The sequence below is a fragment of the Physella acuta genome, unplaced genomic scaffold (assembly GCF_028476545.2).
Source record: "Physella acuta isolate Inbredline_101_S28 unplaced genomic scaffold, ASM2847654v3 ptg000061l, whole genome shotgun sequence".
NCBI classification, from domain to species: domain Eukaryota; kingdom Metazoa; phylum Mollusca; class Gastropoda; family Physidae; genus Physella; species Physella acuta.
Genome location: NW_026731581.1, coordinates 658,141 through 675,602, shown reverse-complemented (window position 1 = coordinate 675,602; position 17,462 = coordinate 658,141). Strand labels below are relative to the sequence as shown.

General features: G+C 35.4%; 1 protein-coding gene across 2 annotated transcripts in view; it reads left to right on the top strand.

Moving 5' to 3' along the window:
* The first annotated feature begins 162 nt into the window (after nucleotides 1-162).
* The window catches only part of LOC131949336 (uncharacterized), a 33,388-nt gene continuing 16,088 nt past the window's right edge, over nucleotides 163-17,462 (top strand). Inside the window, exons 1-8 of one of the 2 annotated variants that reach the window (XM_059311191.1) lie at nucleotides 163-200; nucleotides 11,050-11,183; nucleotides 11,331-11,357; nucleotides 14,487-14,753; nucleotides 16,193-16,334; nucleotides 16,466-16,662; nucleotides 16,911-17,074; nucleotides 17,254-17,416. In XM_059311191.1, coding sequence (XP_059167174.1) covers nucleotides 11,135-11,183; nucleotides 11,331-11,357; nucleotides 14,487-14,753; nucleotides 16,193-16,334; nucleotides 16,466-16,662; nucleotides 16,911-17,074; nucleotides 17,254-17,416 — 1,009 coding nt within the window. In that variant the 5' untranslated portion in view covers nucleotides 163-200; nucleotides 11,050-11,134. Of the gene's footprint in view, nucleotides 201-5,881; nucleotides 5,985-11,049; nucleotides 11,184-11,330; nucleotides 11,358-14,486; nucleotides 14,754-16,192; nucleotides 16,335-16,465; nucleotides 16,663-16,910; nucleotides 17,075-17,253; nucleotides 17,417-17,462 lie in introns of those variants that run through there. The other variant, XM_059311181.1, reaches the window with a different exon arrangement.

Below are 17,462 nucleotides of genomic sequence, written 5' to 3'. Positions count from 1 at the left end.
CTAGATCCAAATCTACATTCTGGATAAAGTATATGCTAAAATCTAAATCTTGTACTTGACTTCAATATGTTTCTAATGAAAAAATTATTGTTATTTTGCATTTTTACGTTCTCGTTTACAGAAAAGACTTAATTACTAATTAGGCCATCCCCGTTTTATCTCCCCACTGTAGGCCTATTGTAGCCTAAACGAAATATAAGGTATGCACTGTGATGTAAAAATCTAAATCGATATTTTGATATATTTTACGTTTTAGATCTAGATCTAGATCTAGATTCTAGATCAGGGGTCTCCAAACTTTTCAGTCCGAGGGCCGCATTAACTATCAAATTTCAGTTCGGGGCCAGTGTCTTCCAGGCATGTCTTTGATTTTTCTGGGCAAAGTTCCTCAGCCATCACCAACAAACGATTTTTTCTTGGACAAAAAGATCTCAGCGGGCCGGATGAGAGGACTTCGCGGGCCGCATCCGGCCCGCGGGCCGTAGTTTGGAGACCCCTGTTCTAGATCTATATCCTTATGGAGCCGGAAAAAAACTTATTTTTTTCAACCCTGTCAACATTCTTCCCTTTCAAACATCCAATGAACTTTTAGGCCTATGTAGATCTAGATCTATATTTTTCTGAACAAAATTAATATAGGCATAGATCTACTACTAAATTACTATTAGTCAAGCTACAAAGAAAGCTATAAAAGGAACCCTTTAAAAAAAAGTAAACTTAGCAAGTTTTGCATGCATGTAGCCTTTTCAAATATCAGTTATTTTAGATTGTTTAACTTTAACCCTATTTTAAAAAAAAAAAAAAAAAACAGCATAGAATACATTTTTAGGATTTTTTTCCCTTTTATCTACATTTTTATCATTTACTTATGTGTGTAATCAAATAACTGGAAAAATTAACAGCTGAAATTCCTGGCGCAGTTATATCCCTTAACGTAGGTATAATTAACTGGTAAAAACGTGTTAATTTTTTAAATTTGAAAACTGTTTAATAACCTGGAAATTTAAAGGTTAAATTCCTGACGCTGTTACGTCCCTTTAATAATTAAAATTGAGGAGTAATTAAAGCGTTCAATTATTACCCCCCCCCCATCATATGACCTTTCTGCGAATCTGTTACGACACCAGAGCTATCTCATTACCAAATATCAACTTTTTGTTGCATCTGCAAATGGTCGATCTAATTCAAACACGTTAAAAAATGTATAGTTTATATAAAACCGCAGTCAGTTTAGGTCAGTTTTCGATCAATTTAAACTCGATTATTGAGATGATTGTTATTTGTAAAATATTTCTATAACTAGGCATGGAATAAATAAAATGCAATGTGGTAGGTAAAACACTGATATTATAAACTAGCTGCCTACCCGTACTCCGCCACGGTGAATTTTTTTTTAATGTACCAACTTGAGAACAGAATATAACTAAACACAAACACTTATACCCGTGCTTCGCTACGGTGTGGATATCGCCACGATGTGGATTTGGATATTACGGATTGCGGTCCCCGCATTGGGGCGGATAATCCATCAGCGCACCGCGCTGCGCGCGGGTGTCGGTAGCACTCTGGCGCGAATATGGATATTCGATATTCACAAAAATTAAATTACGATAAAAAAAATATTCAGAGTTAGGGCTCTTACGAACGTCCGCCCAGACATCTCTCCTCCCCGAACCCAAGGCGCAATTTAAACCGCCGCCGAACGACACGTTTTCCCGGCCGTCCGCGCCCAGGGAGAGACTTTCAAAATCTATAGCAGTGGTTCCCAACCTTTTTCGAGTGGCGACCCCCTTTTATAAAAAGTAAGTGACCCGCGACCCCCATAAAATTAAAAAGCCGAATTTAGTATGGGAATTAATAAGCACTAAAATAAGATTTTCTAGAAGACTTTCAATATGAACTACTCTTGATAACTGTTTTAATACGATGAGTAAAATTGCATGCTATTTACTAAACATTCGCGGTTAAGTTATTGTTAACGCCAACCTATGTCATTATCAACATTCAATTTATTTCTTAATTTTGTTTTTAATCGGAGAATATGGTTGAAAGGCTATTCTCGAAAAGTCGATCAATTTTACGTTTGGGTATGAATGGTGAATAATACACCAAAATTGTGTGAGCAGTTTTTCATCTTAGGCGGAATCATTCTGCAAATCAAATAATTAATCTTGTAATTCATCGGGAATGCTGGCAACATCAAGGGAAGTGGAGAATGGGTAATGCGTAAATGCAGATTCTTCTTCTTTCAGCTCAGAGAAATAGCGCCGCAGTTCATTTTCAAGAGATTCAAGATGCCCAGAAATCGCTTCTTTCAAAATTGTAATTATCTCACAATCAGGTTCATCTACCACACTGCAGAGTTTCTCAAATGTACAACATTTCCAAGATGTATTTATTTTCTTCGCCAATTTTGCAGCTTTGATAAAAATGCCCCGAGATTATTATGGAAAGTAGTAATCCTCGTTCATTTTCCCTCAAGCGTCAGGTTAAGCTTACGTTGATGTTCGAATATATCTGCTAGGTATGATGCTCTCTCCAACCACTCTATGTCGTTTTAAGTATACCAAAAGGTCTTGTTTCCTATGCACTTCCAAGAACAATTTGATTTCAGATTTCAATTCAAAAACACGATTCACAACAATTCGTTTGACAGCCAGCGTACTGTAGTGTAGAAAAGCAGAACCTCGTGATCTATATTAATGTCTTTGGTCCAGATTAAATATACAGTACGACTGTTACTAGCAATGGAGTCTTGATGACGAGGGCGTAGGCTACTGGTAAATCACGCAGTCGTTAGGGAGCTAAATCTTTTCTGTTTTCTGAATGCCCGATTTTGACCTAAACCTGGATAGCGCACCATCCGTACAAACCCCCACAGCCGTTTTAACCAACTTTAATCTTCCAGTTTAAAAAAAATGTATTTATTTTCTCCATGCTATTTCACAAAATAGCAACTCTTCTTTGCTATCATCTGATTGAATATAGACAAAGACCAGCAACTGAGAACACGAACTCACGTCTGTTGATTTATTAACTTGAAAAGCAAACAATGGTGAACGCTTGATTTCATTAAAAATTTGTTATTTAGTATCTACGGACACGTCGGCTATAAACCGCTGAGTAGTATTATTAGGCAGAGATATTTGTTGCATCTTTACTGCACTGGAATTCCCAAGAATTAACTTCACCATCTTCAACATGCAGCGTTTGATGAGATTTTCTTCTATTGTGTGTTTTTAGCGCAATTTCCATTCTGGAGAATTGCGTTTATTAACCCGTCATTTCTGGATGGATGGATGGATGGATGGATGTGTGTTCGCAGCTTTAAATCGTATCTCCTCCTCAACGAAGCAATATCGAGGACTAGTTCCAAAAGCAATTATGTTAAACAAGTTACGAGGATGATAGTGGGCCAAAAAATTTCCGGAATTCCTTCCTGGATTTCCCAGAAAAGCCAAAAAACCTCGAAAAAATGCAGTTTTTGGCCCATATCTCGGCAACCAGACCACTTAGCGACTTGAAACATTTACCAATCGATTCCTGCCATAATTTAGAACAATATTGCCGAAGAAAGTTTTCAAAAATATCCTTTCGTTCGGTCACAACAAAATTTTTGAATTAATTAAAATTTAGACCGAATTAGTAGGCATGTTTATCCAACCACACCACACGCGTCATCACGTTCAATAGCTGCACCATCACGTTCAATGGCTGCGCCATCACGTTCGGTAGCTACGCGCGCAATGGTTTTTAGTCATGTAACTCTATTGTAAATAAAACATGTAAAATACTGAAAAAAAAATTAATAAAAAACGTTTTAATAACTAACCAATGGTTTTACTAACCTTGCTCTTGATTTACGCTACGACAGAGCTATTTTTAGATAACATAAGGAAATTGCGCTAAAATTGTCACTAGGCTTTTTAATTACCTTGTTTTTTTTTTTTGCTTGGCATTTTCTATCGCGACTTCATTTGATGCTTGCGCTAATGCTGTATTTCCTTGGTGAAAACTTCCTGTTCGATCAGGTCTCTGACGTACGTTTGCAACTAGCTTCATGCCGACGAAAGAACACGATATCTTTTTTGGTGTGTTCCGAATGACTCGTCTCAAATGACGTTTTAGTTTTGAAGATTTTATAAACTCGTGACAGAGAACAACTTTGCACAGTGGGCCTACGCTTTGCTTCTTCTCTATTTGAATTCCAGTTATGTTAGTAAAGCCGAACTTCAGATATTCTTCTAAATATTTATTTTTTGTTTCTCATTACTTAGGTTTAGTATACCAGTTGGCGACCCCCCAGAAAGCCCTTGGCGACCCCCAGGGGGGTCGCGACCCCCAGGTTGGGAACCCGTGATCTATAGCGATGACACGAGGAAGGAAGGAAGGACTGACACACTACCACCAGCGTTATATTATAGACAGCGTTATAGTATAGATACTGCCTGTCAGTGGCGTAGGCAGGGGGGGGGGGGGGTTAGGGAGGGTCATAACCCCCCCATAGACCCCTCTGTATATAGAAAAAGTATGAGGGGGGGGTGCAAATCGAAAGTTTGAGGGGGGGGGGTGCAAATCGAAAGTTTGAGGGGTGGGTGCAAATCGAAAGTTTGAGGGGGGGGGGGGTGCAAATCGAAAGTTTGTCCCCGGGTAAAAATTGGAACCCCCCCTTGAGACGATCCTGGCTACGCCACTGCTGCCTGTTGTTTATTTGATGGATAAGTTGCGGTATTATAGTCGTTTACTAAGTTGGTTCCGCCGCGCCCCGGCCGATGAGTTTAGATTTGTTTATTTTTCGCATGTTTACGTGTATATCCAAGCTTCAGGGGCTTAGATAATACTGAGAAAGCCACCTAATACAAAGGCTAATGTGTATAAATTCTTTTGCTAAATCCCAACCAGTCTTCTTTGTGTGTGTGACCTATCTTGGAATATTAGCGTATTTTCATTAGCATTTGTTTACTTATTGTTTTTCGTTTCATTTCACACACACACACACACAAACACACACACACACACACACAAGCACACACACATATATATATATATATATTTATTTATGGGGCCCCAAAAAATTTCAGCCGGGGCCCCCGCTCAGCCTTAATCCGCCCCTGCTTCCAGGCATCTCTTCGGAGTCACTTTTACCAGTGTCCCCCCCCCCCCCCCCCCCAAGAAAATATCAAGTGCCCCCCCCCCCACCAGTGGCGGAACTAGAAAAAAAGGGCCACCCCGCAAAAAAAATTTCTGGCCCCCCCCCTATATATATATATATATATATATATATATATATATATATATATATATATATATATATATATATATATATATATATATATATATATATATATATATATATATATATATATATATATATATATATGACAATATATTTAAATTATCGGAAATCGCTAAAAAGTTGATAGGGATCTACGATTTTGATAAAATACTTATGTACGAATTTCATCAACCTGGCTGTAACGGTACTCAAGTTATCGTGTTTACACACGCACACAGACACACGCACATACAGACACACAGACATACGGACAAGATTGTAAAATTATGTTTATCCGTATCAGTGAAGTGTAAAACGTCGAGATTTGCAAAAATCTCGATTTTTTCCCCCACGATTACAAGACTTTCTCTATACTTCGTATATACGAGAAAGTAAAAAAAAACAACACTTTTACCGCTCTGAAAGAAAAGAGGAGATAACTCCAGCTTTACTTATCAGTAACTGTACTGTTAAGTTTGAGCTTTCTTTACTGGCTAATTTTATAGTATCATCTTGTGACATTTCGTACCGCATGAGCAGCGAAAGGAGTCTTTTTTTCCCGAACACAGTCAAGTGCAGCTAGACACTGTCATGTGTATATTATCTAGATCTACTTGTTCATGTCCACTTAAGTGCTCTCATCGCAAATGAAAATGTTTTTCAAAAATTTAAGAACAAAGTGGGAATAGCTATGGCTCTACACATGGATGTAAGTAACAGCAGATTTATTCTATTTAATAACAAAGCAATGTTTCCTGATTAGTACATAATAAGACATTTTAATAACAATTATAGATAGTTGTGGTTTTAACATAGTTCTTCTAATTCTTTTGTGAATAGTCCAAGCCATATTGTTAATGTAATGCCCTGATGAAACATTTAAATTATAAAGAAGGCTTTTATTATATCCGTGTTGGGTAAGAGTAAGTTTAGGTCAAGCATTTATGTTAGTGTTGTAGTGTTCAACATCCTATTACTACTATACTCAACATCCGTATACTTCTCATAACTATTATTACTCTATTCTACATCCGAAAATGCTATTAGCCTATTTAAAAACAACTATATTAGTCAACACCCTACTTCTCTTTTCAATATTTTACCTTTAATTTTTCATCTTAATTCTCTATTCAACATCGTGTTATTATGTTCGAAATCTTACTACTCTGTTTAACATCTTACTACTTGCACATACTACTACTCTATTACACATCTAACTACTCTATTAGACATCTTACTACTCTATTACACATCTAACTACTCTATTACACTTCTTACTACTCTATTAGACATCTTACTACTCTATTACACATCTAACTACTCTATTACACTTCTTACTACTCTATTACACATCTTACTACTCTATTACACATCTTACTACTGTATTACACATCTTACTACTGTATTACACATCTAACTACTCTATTACACATCTTACTACTCTATTACACATCCCACTTCTCTATTACACATCCCACTTTTGTCGGCTATAGCTTTAACGATACGTCCGTTTGCTATTTTATTACGTTCCAACACTAATATCAATTTTCAAAAGTCCTTTTCATTTAAGTTAAAGTATACAATAAATTTCTCTAGATTTAGAATCTAAAGATCCGCTGTCGAAGGAAGTTATAGATCTAGAATCTAGGGGAAACAAAAATTAATCACAATAAATTATTGAGTTTCTTTATTAAACTATTTTAGTCCTTAAATATTTGATATAATACAAGTGATTTCTATCTAGGTTCTAGATCCATATTGATAGAACTACGAGAAAACTCGATTTAACAAAACCAGTCGTATAATCTATATAACTCTATCTTTAGATCTAGATAATAATGAGTTTCTATACTAAACTATTTCAGACCTTCATTATTTTATATAAATCTTTGTTTGTTTAGCTATGGAATTGGCTAATTTAAGATAAAATTTAATTTGAAATAATACTAGATCTAGGGCCTTTTCGCGTAAATCAAGTTTCTTAAGCAGACTCAAACTATTAATATAGAGCACAAAAAACTTCATTGACGTGAAGAGCCTAGATAGGCTTCCATGCGGGTGGCACGGGTTCTAGACATTTCATGTCAATGTTAATTTTTTTTCATTTTTTTTTAAAAATTGGAATGATAAAGTTGCCTATCGGAACTTGGTGGGATACAGGGCAGGTGAAGTAGAGTTAATCTGTTTCCTTATCCTCAGCATATGACGTGGTTAGTGTGGTCAGAGTCATGCTCGGCCTAAATATTTTTTTTTTAAAACGATAAACCATGTGGTCTGAGACTTGGCAGGGCACTGGGCAGGTGAAGTAGAATTGGGTAGGTGTATAGTTAACCTGTGACTTCAGTATACGAAGAGATAGTGTGGTCAGACCCAAGCTCAGCTGTAATCTGTGTTTTGAAAGACAAAAACATGTCTGAGTTGGGGGGATACTGGGCAGGTGAAGTTGAGTTGACCTGTTTTTGTGACCTCAGCATATGAAGAGATTGTGTTGTCAGACCCATGCTCAGCCGAAATCAGTGTTTTTAAAAGACAAAAACTTCTGAGGTGTGACGTCCTTTTTTAATGTGAGGGTCTGGTTTTTTGTGACGATAAGTGACAGACGTGATGTTTTTTATTGATGTTTTTTTTTATAACCCACAGTTATCCAAGGGATGACGGGTAGTCTAGTTTAAAATTAAACTTTTTGAGGGAGTTAATTTCCTTCTTCCTATCCCAGAATTTTACGGAAATGAGTTAACTGTTAGACAAGTGATGCACGATCAGTTGCAGCTTTACTTGGGCGTTTCTTTTCCGTTAAAATAAAACCCGCGGATCAGGTTCCTCGTATCTTAAATTGTGATTTAAAAATCACTCGCTCGACTGTTCGTAGGCCTATCTAAAAATATGAATGTCGGGGCACTCGTAAGCCAAGTTACGACTGTAAGGGGGGGGGGGGGGGTGAGGGGGGGAGGGTCACAGCAGGGGCGTAGCGACCGGGGGGGGGGAGGGGGCGAGGGGTGCCGACCGCACCGGGTGACACCATTCAGGGGGTGACACCAAAGCAAAAAAAGAGCAAAATATATCGAGAAAAATTATAATTCCACTTAATTCAGTGATTAATTCGAGTATTAAATAATCTTTTAAGAGGTGCAAATCGAAAATTGGAGGGGGGGGGGTGCAAATCGAAAATTGAAAGTTTGTCCCCGCTGGGGGTGGCAACATTAAGTGCCGCACCGGGTGACACCCGACCTCGCTACGCCACTGGGTCATAGTCTGCATATTGTAGCGCATTATGGCGCCTTTTTCGGAGAATAATTAAATAGAATTTAAAACAAATCCCGCAACACAAAAAATCAAACAAACAACAGCAGCAATAGCAAACACATTACTGAAACTATGAATTAAAAACTGCCATGTTATGTACCGTAAATATCACATTTTATAATAACACATCGCAAATAAATTTGTAGCCTATTGTTTGGGTTACTTATCAGCGCCTAGCTCAATGTCAGACATGTGCGAGTTTTGTCACAGTCTGTCTATTGTAGCGCCTGTACATCTGCTGGTTGTGTTATTCCTGCTGGATATAGACCGTCAACCACCTAAATATCGATCTTAATTCACAAGTGTAGTCTTTGCATGATTTATCAGGCTCTATTCAGCCATCTATCTTTTATACTATTTTGTACTATGAACTTTGTGTTTTAAAATCAGTCTATTGACATAGGTTTCATTTTGACCTACAGTGTGTCCCATATAATACGACTTTGCTTATTATTGATATGTAAATACTAACAGGAAAGGAAAATGCATGTCTTTTGCCATTTCTTAAGGCATCTTGTATAGATGCACATAATTTAGTTGAAATTTCATATAATGTGGACTATTATTCATAATGTTCCACCTACTAGATTTAGTTTTCCACTCTATTCAAAAGTGAGGTTTTATACCAGCTCCGCTATCATAAACTTTCTACATGCTTTGATGCTTTAGTATTTAGGATGAAATATATTTAATTCTTATTGTACAAATTATGTTGTGTAAAAACGAATAGTAATAAGCTACTATGTTAAATAATGCGGTATTAATAGATCTGATTGAATTTGATAATAGACATGAAAAGTCTATGTAATCATACTAAATTTAAAAAAAAAGAGTATAGCAGGCGATAAAATTATAGTTACATTTATAAAAATTAAAACCGTTTGGGAACCATGGATTACACTAATTAATATATTTTTTGTATCGAATATAAGCCGTTGAAAAGCCGTTTAGATTTATGTTATCAATTCAAATATTTTCAAAAAATTCTATCAACCTCTCCTTGAAGTCAACTGGAATGGCCAGGGAGAGTAAAACAATAAAATTGTTTTCCATGATAAAAATACACTATAGTGATCTATGGTGTATAGCGTAGTATTGTATTTATATTAAATAATGTAACATCCCTAATCACCTCAAAACCCTGACTTTACTAATCCAAATAAAAAATAAAAGTTTTTCTAAATTACAATTATATTTCTAGTAATTATTTCTTTGACTATTTCTCGCCTTAACGAAACCGGAAGTAATTTTGTATTTATTACACAAATGTTATAAAATAAAAAATTTTGGTTGAAAAATATGTTTTCTGGCAACAAAAAATTGGAACCATTTGGAACCAGCTTTTCAAGTCTATTGCAAATGAATGTGTAGAACTATACATATCTATATTAAGAGAGTGAGTATTTCCCCTACTGTAGTTTGCTAGTCTTAATTAATATTCCATTATCTCAAATTTGTTTTTTTTAAAGAAATACAAAAGAGAATGTGTTGTGTTTCTTGTTTTTGCTTGTGTTATGTGTAATACTTTGTGTTGTATATTGTTTGTGTGATAAATTGTGTTTTGTTCTTTTGTTTTTACAGAGTAATGTCCGAATGTGCTTTTTACCTGATCGAAGCAATGTCATACAGCTAGTATATATTATATATATATATATATATATATATATATATATATATATATATATATATATATATATATATATATATATATATATATATATATATATGGCGCCTTTTTCTCGACTCGCCGCTCTCCCTAACCCGAAAACTGCGGTTAGGGGAGTAGGGGTAGAGAGTGTCACTAAATTTATAAAGAATGATGTATTTCATTTTCCCACGTTTTCTTTAACTTGCTTTCGCGTCTGTTTGTTTGGTTCTCCAATCAAATCTTGCGATCGATATTTCGGGCACTTCCCAGTTAGCTAGCGCGCTGAAATTTTCAGGGAAGCTTTGTTTCCGATGACCATAGAATATTCAATTGTTATTATTACTAAATTGATCCATGGAAACATTTTATTGAGCATTTTAGACCGCTATATACTTGTAGTAAAAACGTGGGGAAAAGGGGACATAACCCAGTAACTGTAATTTGATGAAAACAAGGTTCGGTACTCTCCCTCTTTGCTTACTGAGTAGTGTTCACGCGGTGTTTGTGTACAAACAACCGTAACAAATGGTGGCCAGAATGGGGGAGACGATATGGTCGAGTGGTTGGGCACACGATTGCTATCCCACTCGACACGGGTTCAAATCTATGTGTTCTAGTCAGTAACGTATTCACACAACGTGTTTTTTACGAGTTGTCTTTTTACGAGTTGTCTTTTTACGAGTTGTCTTCGTTTTTTAGTTCAATCAGAAAACGTGGGTTTTTAAAAACTTTTTTAATGATTATTATTATTTCATGTGGGGAAAATGGGGCCTATTGTATATGTTTTATTGTTCAATATATTATTATTTTTTGTATTTTTTAGGGATGATGAATTCTGCTGTTTTGATATAAATGCTTCTCAGAAATATCGGAATACTTTAGACCCATATCAGAAAGAACAGACAAGAATGAATCTTTTTTTAATTGCATTCTTACTGTTTTTGTCAAGAAGAGCTGGTAACTTATACACTGATTATTATTGAATTAAATGAAAATAACATGTAAATAGTGTATGTTTATTGTAAAATACATTTTTAGACTTAAGTAATTATATTAGCAGACTATGTTCTATTTTGTTTAATGTTTTATTAATTTTTTTTTCAGATGGTGACGAAGCAGAAGATGAGGATGGTAACTCTTTACTTTATGTTTTCTTATTTTGTTGGTAGGGGGATAAGCTCCTGTAAAAAATATTTAATACTGGTTAGAAAACAATAATTTTTCTATAGATTTTTATCAAGGTACATCTGCATATGCGATTACCTTTAAAAATAATTGGTGGAAAAATCTTGGTAACTCTGACAACGCGCGACCATCTTGAAAAATTAACCTCTTCATAGGGTTTCACCATTCTTAAAGCATTATATTTTAAGACCAATAAACAATTAATCCATAACATTGTACCATATTTTGGAGTACTCAGCTAAAAAATGCAAGTGCAAATCTTCTAACTTATTTATTACGAATTTTCTAATTTTGGGTCCGTTAGAAATAGCTTTGGGACATAAAAGCTGTCGTAAAGTATTATATTGGGCCACATGACGCCGTGTTGTAATGCTCTCAATATACATACATACATACATACGAGGGGGAGGGGTGGCTAAAACCCTTTCTAAATATAACTATACCCCCAGGGTAATTAACTATTGGGGCGTATGTACAACCTTGGCTAAAACCACGTAGGTTAAACTAATCCTTAGTTTTCAAATAACCAAAAAAAAAAAAGCTTAATTTATAAATTTATTATCTTAAAAGAATATGGAATCAAATTCGAATAATTATGCAAAATAAACCGGGAGTGATCTCCCTTAAACTTTCTCGAATATTCTTATATAACAATACACGGGATGGCAACTTGGGATATAGCCAGGATTTCAAATCAATTTTTAATTGCTTAAACTTTTTAAAATGGAATATAATCTCGTAGAGAAAAGAATTGCGCAGCGAGTAAACGCCAGATAATATGTGTATAATAATGCGGAATATTATTAGTACTTTATAAATTCACATGCGTTTTTTTGAGAAATCGGAAATAGCGTAAATCACTTCTTCCGTTCAACGGAAATTAGTCAAAATTTAACAGAAGGCAGAGAATTAGATCTTTTACTTACATCTGAAATTTCATTAATATATCTGAAACAGAACTCAAGCTATAGGCTTTTGAACAATTGTAAGTAGAATAAGTTCCACTTCTGGTTACCGGAAATCGCTGAAAAGTTGATTCAGAACTACACATTTGATATAATACTTTTGTATGAAATTTCATAAACCTAGCTGTAACAGTACTCACGTTATCGTGTTCACAGAGACATATACACACACACAAACACACATACACACACAGACATACGGACAAGATTGAAAAAATATGTTTTTCCGACTCATGGAGGTGTAAAACTTCGAGATTTGCAAAAATCTCGATTTTTTTTGCACGATTACAATACTTTCTTTATATTTCGTATACGAGAAAGTAAAAATGCTTGTAAGTCTCGGTCTCTCTTACATAAAGTTCGAAATCTCGTTAGGCAAGGAGAGATATACATTTTCGAACCAAAATAATTGTTATGAGCTTAATCACCATTGATACAAAAATAGGGCGGCTGATTGTTTCGAGATTTTAAAATAAAACATTTATAAACATTTTCAACATTATTTCGTTCATATGGCTGGAACTAAAATTAATTGCTACATTTAATGGTATTTTACCACAAAATTTTGAAAATATATATTAAAAAAAAAAAATTTCTTATACGATCGGCATATGTTCGTTTTTGAACCTTGAGTCCTTCACTAAAGTTTTTTTTTCAAGATGGCCGCCGTTGCAAAAGTGTTTTTTTTTCTCGATCCTAACCCTTTAATTATTGTTTAATATGATGATTTGGTATCTTAGTTAAAATCAATGTCTTAACACTGTACAGTGTTTCTATCAACTGTCTTTTCTCAATGCTCCAAGATAGTTACGTACTGCATAAATAAAAAATACAAACAAAAAATCGATAACAACCTACTGAAAAAAAACTTAAAGCTCTATTGTCTGTGCCATGGTTTGTGGGTGGGGTCATAAAGATCGTATAAAATATTGGTCTTTGGAAATGTTATACATTTCAGACACACACACTAATATATATATATATATATATATATATATATATATATATATATATATATATATATATATATATATATATATATATATATATATATATATATAATGCCTATATACTATATATAGGCCGGCTACAGGACATTACCCCCCTGGATATTTCCCCCCGGACATTCCCCCCCCGTATTTACCCCCCCGGAGCAATTACCCCCCAGTCAATTACCCCCCTGTCAATTACCCCCCCCCCCCGGGGAGTTAACCCCCCCCCCCCCTCTCAAGTTAAAATCCTAACTCTAACTAGAATTTTATACCTATATACTACTTTAATCCAAACCTTAAGAAAAAGACCAAAACCTAAGCATCCACCTTAGCCTAAAACTTCACACAAAACCAAAACCAAAGCTAGACACAACCCTAACACTAGCTCTAACCCTAACCCTAGCCCTAACCCTAGTTTTAACCCTAACACTGGCCCTAGCCCTAGCCCTAACCCTAATCCTAATCCTAACCCTAACCCTAACCCTAACCCTAGCCCTAGCCCTAGCCCTAACCCTAACCCTAACCCTAACCCTAACCCTAACCCTAACCCTAACCCTAACCCTAACCCTAACCCTAACCCTAACCCTAACCCTAACCCTAACCCTAACCCTAACCCTAACCCTAACCCTAACCCTAACCCTAACCCTAACCCTAACCCTAACCCTAACCCTAACCCTAACCCTAACCCTAACCCTAACCCTAACCCTAAGCCTAAGCCTAAGCCTAAGCCTAAGCCTAAGCCTAAGCCTAAGCCTAACCCTAACCCTAACCCTAACCCTAACCCTAACCCTAGCCCTAGCCCTAAACCTAGCCCTAGACCTAGCCCTAACCCTAACTCTAACCCTGTCGGGGGGGGGGGGGTAATGTTGTACTGGGCGGTGGGTAATTGACAGGGGGGTAATTGACAGGGGGGGGGGGTAATTACTCTGGGGGGGAATGTCGGGGGGGGGGGGGGGATATCCGGGGGTAATTGACAGGGGGGAAATGCCCTGATGTAGTAATTATTGTAAACAAATTCAGTATTTAATGAAATAGCCAATGACCTACTGCTATTTAAAAACAAATCGATTTAGGCCTATTTCAAAAATATATTTTTACAATTGTTTTTCTCTCGTTAGAAAACCTATCATCCGAAAGACTTGTATATGTTGGAGAGACTATTCAACTTTTCTGCATTGCTGATTTGCATGATAGGCCTACAGATTCTATTTGTTTAAAAAAAGAACTAGGAATTGAAAAACCTATTGAACTAAATTTGTCCAAAAATAATGACAGTAAGACAGCAAGTGTGGAGTTTATGTTCCATGATGTAGATATTGGTGAATGGTTATGTCATTGTAAGGCTGGAAACACAACATTATCTACCACTATTTTATATGTTGAACGTAAGTTGTTATTTATATATATATGGGCTAGCATTAAAAGTATATAGAGGAAGACCAGCACACACACACAGACATAAATACATACAGACAAACCGGGCGGACGGAGACATGGTCAGACAGCTCTCTCTCTCTCTCTCTCTCTCTCTCTCTCTCTCTCTATATATATATATATATATATACATATATATATATATATACATATATATATATATATATATATATATATATATATATATATATATATATATATATATATATATATATATATATATATATATATATATATATATATATATATATACATATATATATATATATATATATATATATATATATATATATATATATATATATATATATATATATATATATATATATATATACTAGCGTACCCGTCACCGCGTTGCCGCGGGGGTAGAAGAAGGGTTTCATCCATACGTTACCAATCCTATATTCTTAGACGCGTAACCTTGTTTCCTAAAAGTGAGTTATTTAAATGTAAACAATGCCTGCGCTTGGATCATAAATACTGGGACGCGGGTTTACCTACACTACCGCATGAAAACCTTATGTGTACATTAATCACTCACCGAAATAATCAGGTAGAACACACTTCAGTGACCACCCATGTGTCAGGGACGAAGAGGGGCGCTCTCAGGAGCACACCCCCCGCCACGTACGGCCCCTGGCTCCTTAAAACTAACAGGCGCCATCGTGCCAAATAGCATCCTTTAACAGAATTCGTCATTCGCAAAAGTGACACAAATGAACAGGATTATTTTCTTTAGCACGTAAAAAAGTATTTGCAGAACCCTACCAGGTAGTGTTCTAATCAACTCCCCAAAGTCTCATGGCTATCGGATGAAATGTTTTGTTTATAGAACCCTTTCCTGGAGTGTTCTTAGGGACTCACCAAAGTCTCATGGCTATCGGATGAACGGTGTCAAACCAAAATCGACTTTAATTTTTATATACCGCATATAGAGAAAAATCGCACCCTCCCGTGGCGCCGCCCTTGCGAAATTAAAATTGATTTTTGTACAGAACCCTTCCCTAGAGTGTTCTAATCAACTCTCCAAAGTTTCATGCCTATCTGATGAACAGTGTGAAATCAAAATAGACTTTTATTTTTATATACCGTATATAGAGAAAAACAAATCGCGCCCTACCGGGGCTCCACCCCTGCGAATTTGAAATTTTTTTTTCGCAGAAACCTCCCCAGGAATATTTTCAAAACTTCCCAAAGTTTCACGGCGATATGATAAGAGGTGTGGTAATGCATAAAAGACACACAGACAGCACACAGACACACACAGACAGACACACAGACACACACATACATTGCTTTATATATATATATATATATATATATATATATATATAGGCACAAAGACACATATGTGTATAATAAATAAATACATTGCAGTATTCGTTTTCAGGTGCATTACAAAATGTTACCAGCTTCTCTGGAGTGTATTTCTACCAAGAGTTCATTTTGTTTCAATGGGAACTAGGAAGGAATTATTTTTTTGATATCAAAGCCAATATAACATGGCTACCTTCGTCTCCCCCGACAGAAAAGTGAGAACACAAAATTAATAAAAACACTTAAGAATTCAAATAAAACATAACTTTCACTACCAGTAGGTAGTTATTTCGTGTCTTAAAACAGTGTCATTTTTCAATTTTGTTCACACCTCTTTCCTTTACAGCAATCATAAGACTTGTGATGAAAGTAATGTCACACACTGTATCATATATTACAAGAACTATTATGGGCAGTCACCAATTTTTGTCAGTATTACATTGATCTCTTCATTTGAAGATAAGAGGTGGAAGAAAGATTTATCAAATCCTACATTTGATAGTCCTGTAACATATATTGCAAAATTTGACGTTAACCGTAACAGTAAGTCAGTTTTATGTTATAATCCAACACTTGTCTTTTGAGAATTAACCATCTCTTCGAGTTTATTTTTAAAGAATTTATTTCTTCTTATATTTAGATTTTAAAGATCCTCATGGATTCTAACTTTAGATATTAAAACAAAAGATAACATAGTTTATTTCAGTTGTAACAATTTCTTTCAGTTATTACTTTTTAAAAATTAAAAACAAATATTATAGGATTGATAAACAATTTTTTTCTTTACTTAGCAAAATCAGATCCACCTCACAATTTCCATGTGACGTCAAAGAATAGCACATGTTTCACTATGTTTTGGACAGATTCTAAATACCTTAATGCTTGTACACTTTGCACAAAGTTTTATGCTGTTCACAAAATATTAAAATCAACCAGTAATGGATCACTTAAAGAGGTTTGTAACATTCATGTGGAGCACATGATGAAGAGAATAAAACATTAAAGAGCAAGTTAGTTGTTATTGCTGAACATTAATTATAGTAATCAAATAATAAAACAAAAATGATTCATTGTGATATAAAAATGAAGTTTATGAAGGTAAAAAGTTTAAATAAGTAATTTTCTTTTGGGCAGCATATGTACAAAACGGCCTTAGGTCAACCATACAATCAGAGTTTTGTAACTGAATGTGGTTTGAAACCTTTTACCAGTTACATACTCCAGCTACAGATTAAGGGATTTGAGTCTGAACCATGGAGCAGTCCAGCAACTACTGAAATCACTACAGATGAATTCAGTGAGTATTCTTCATATTTCTAGAGGTAGGCCCAACTGATATTCTG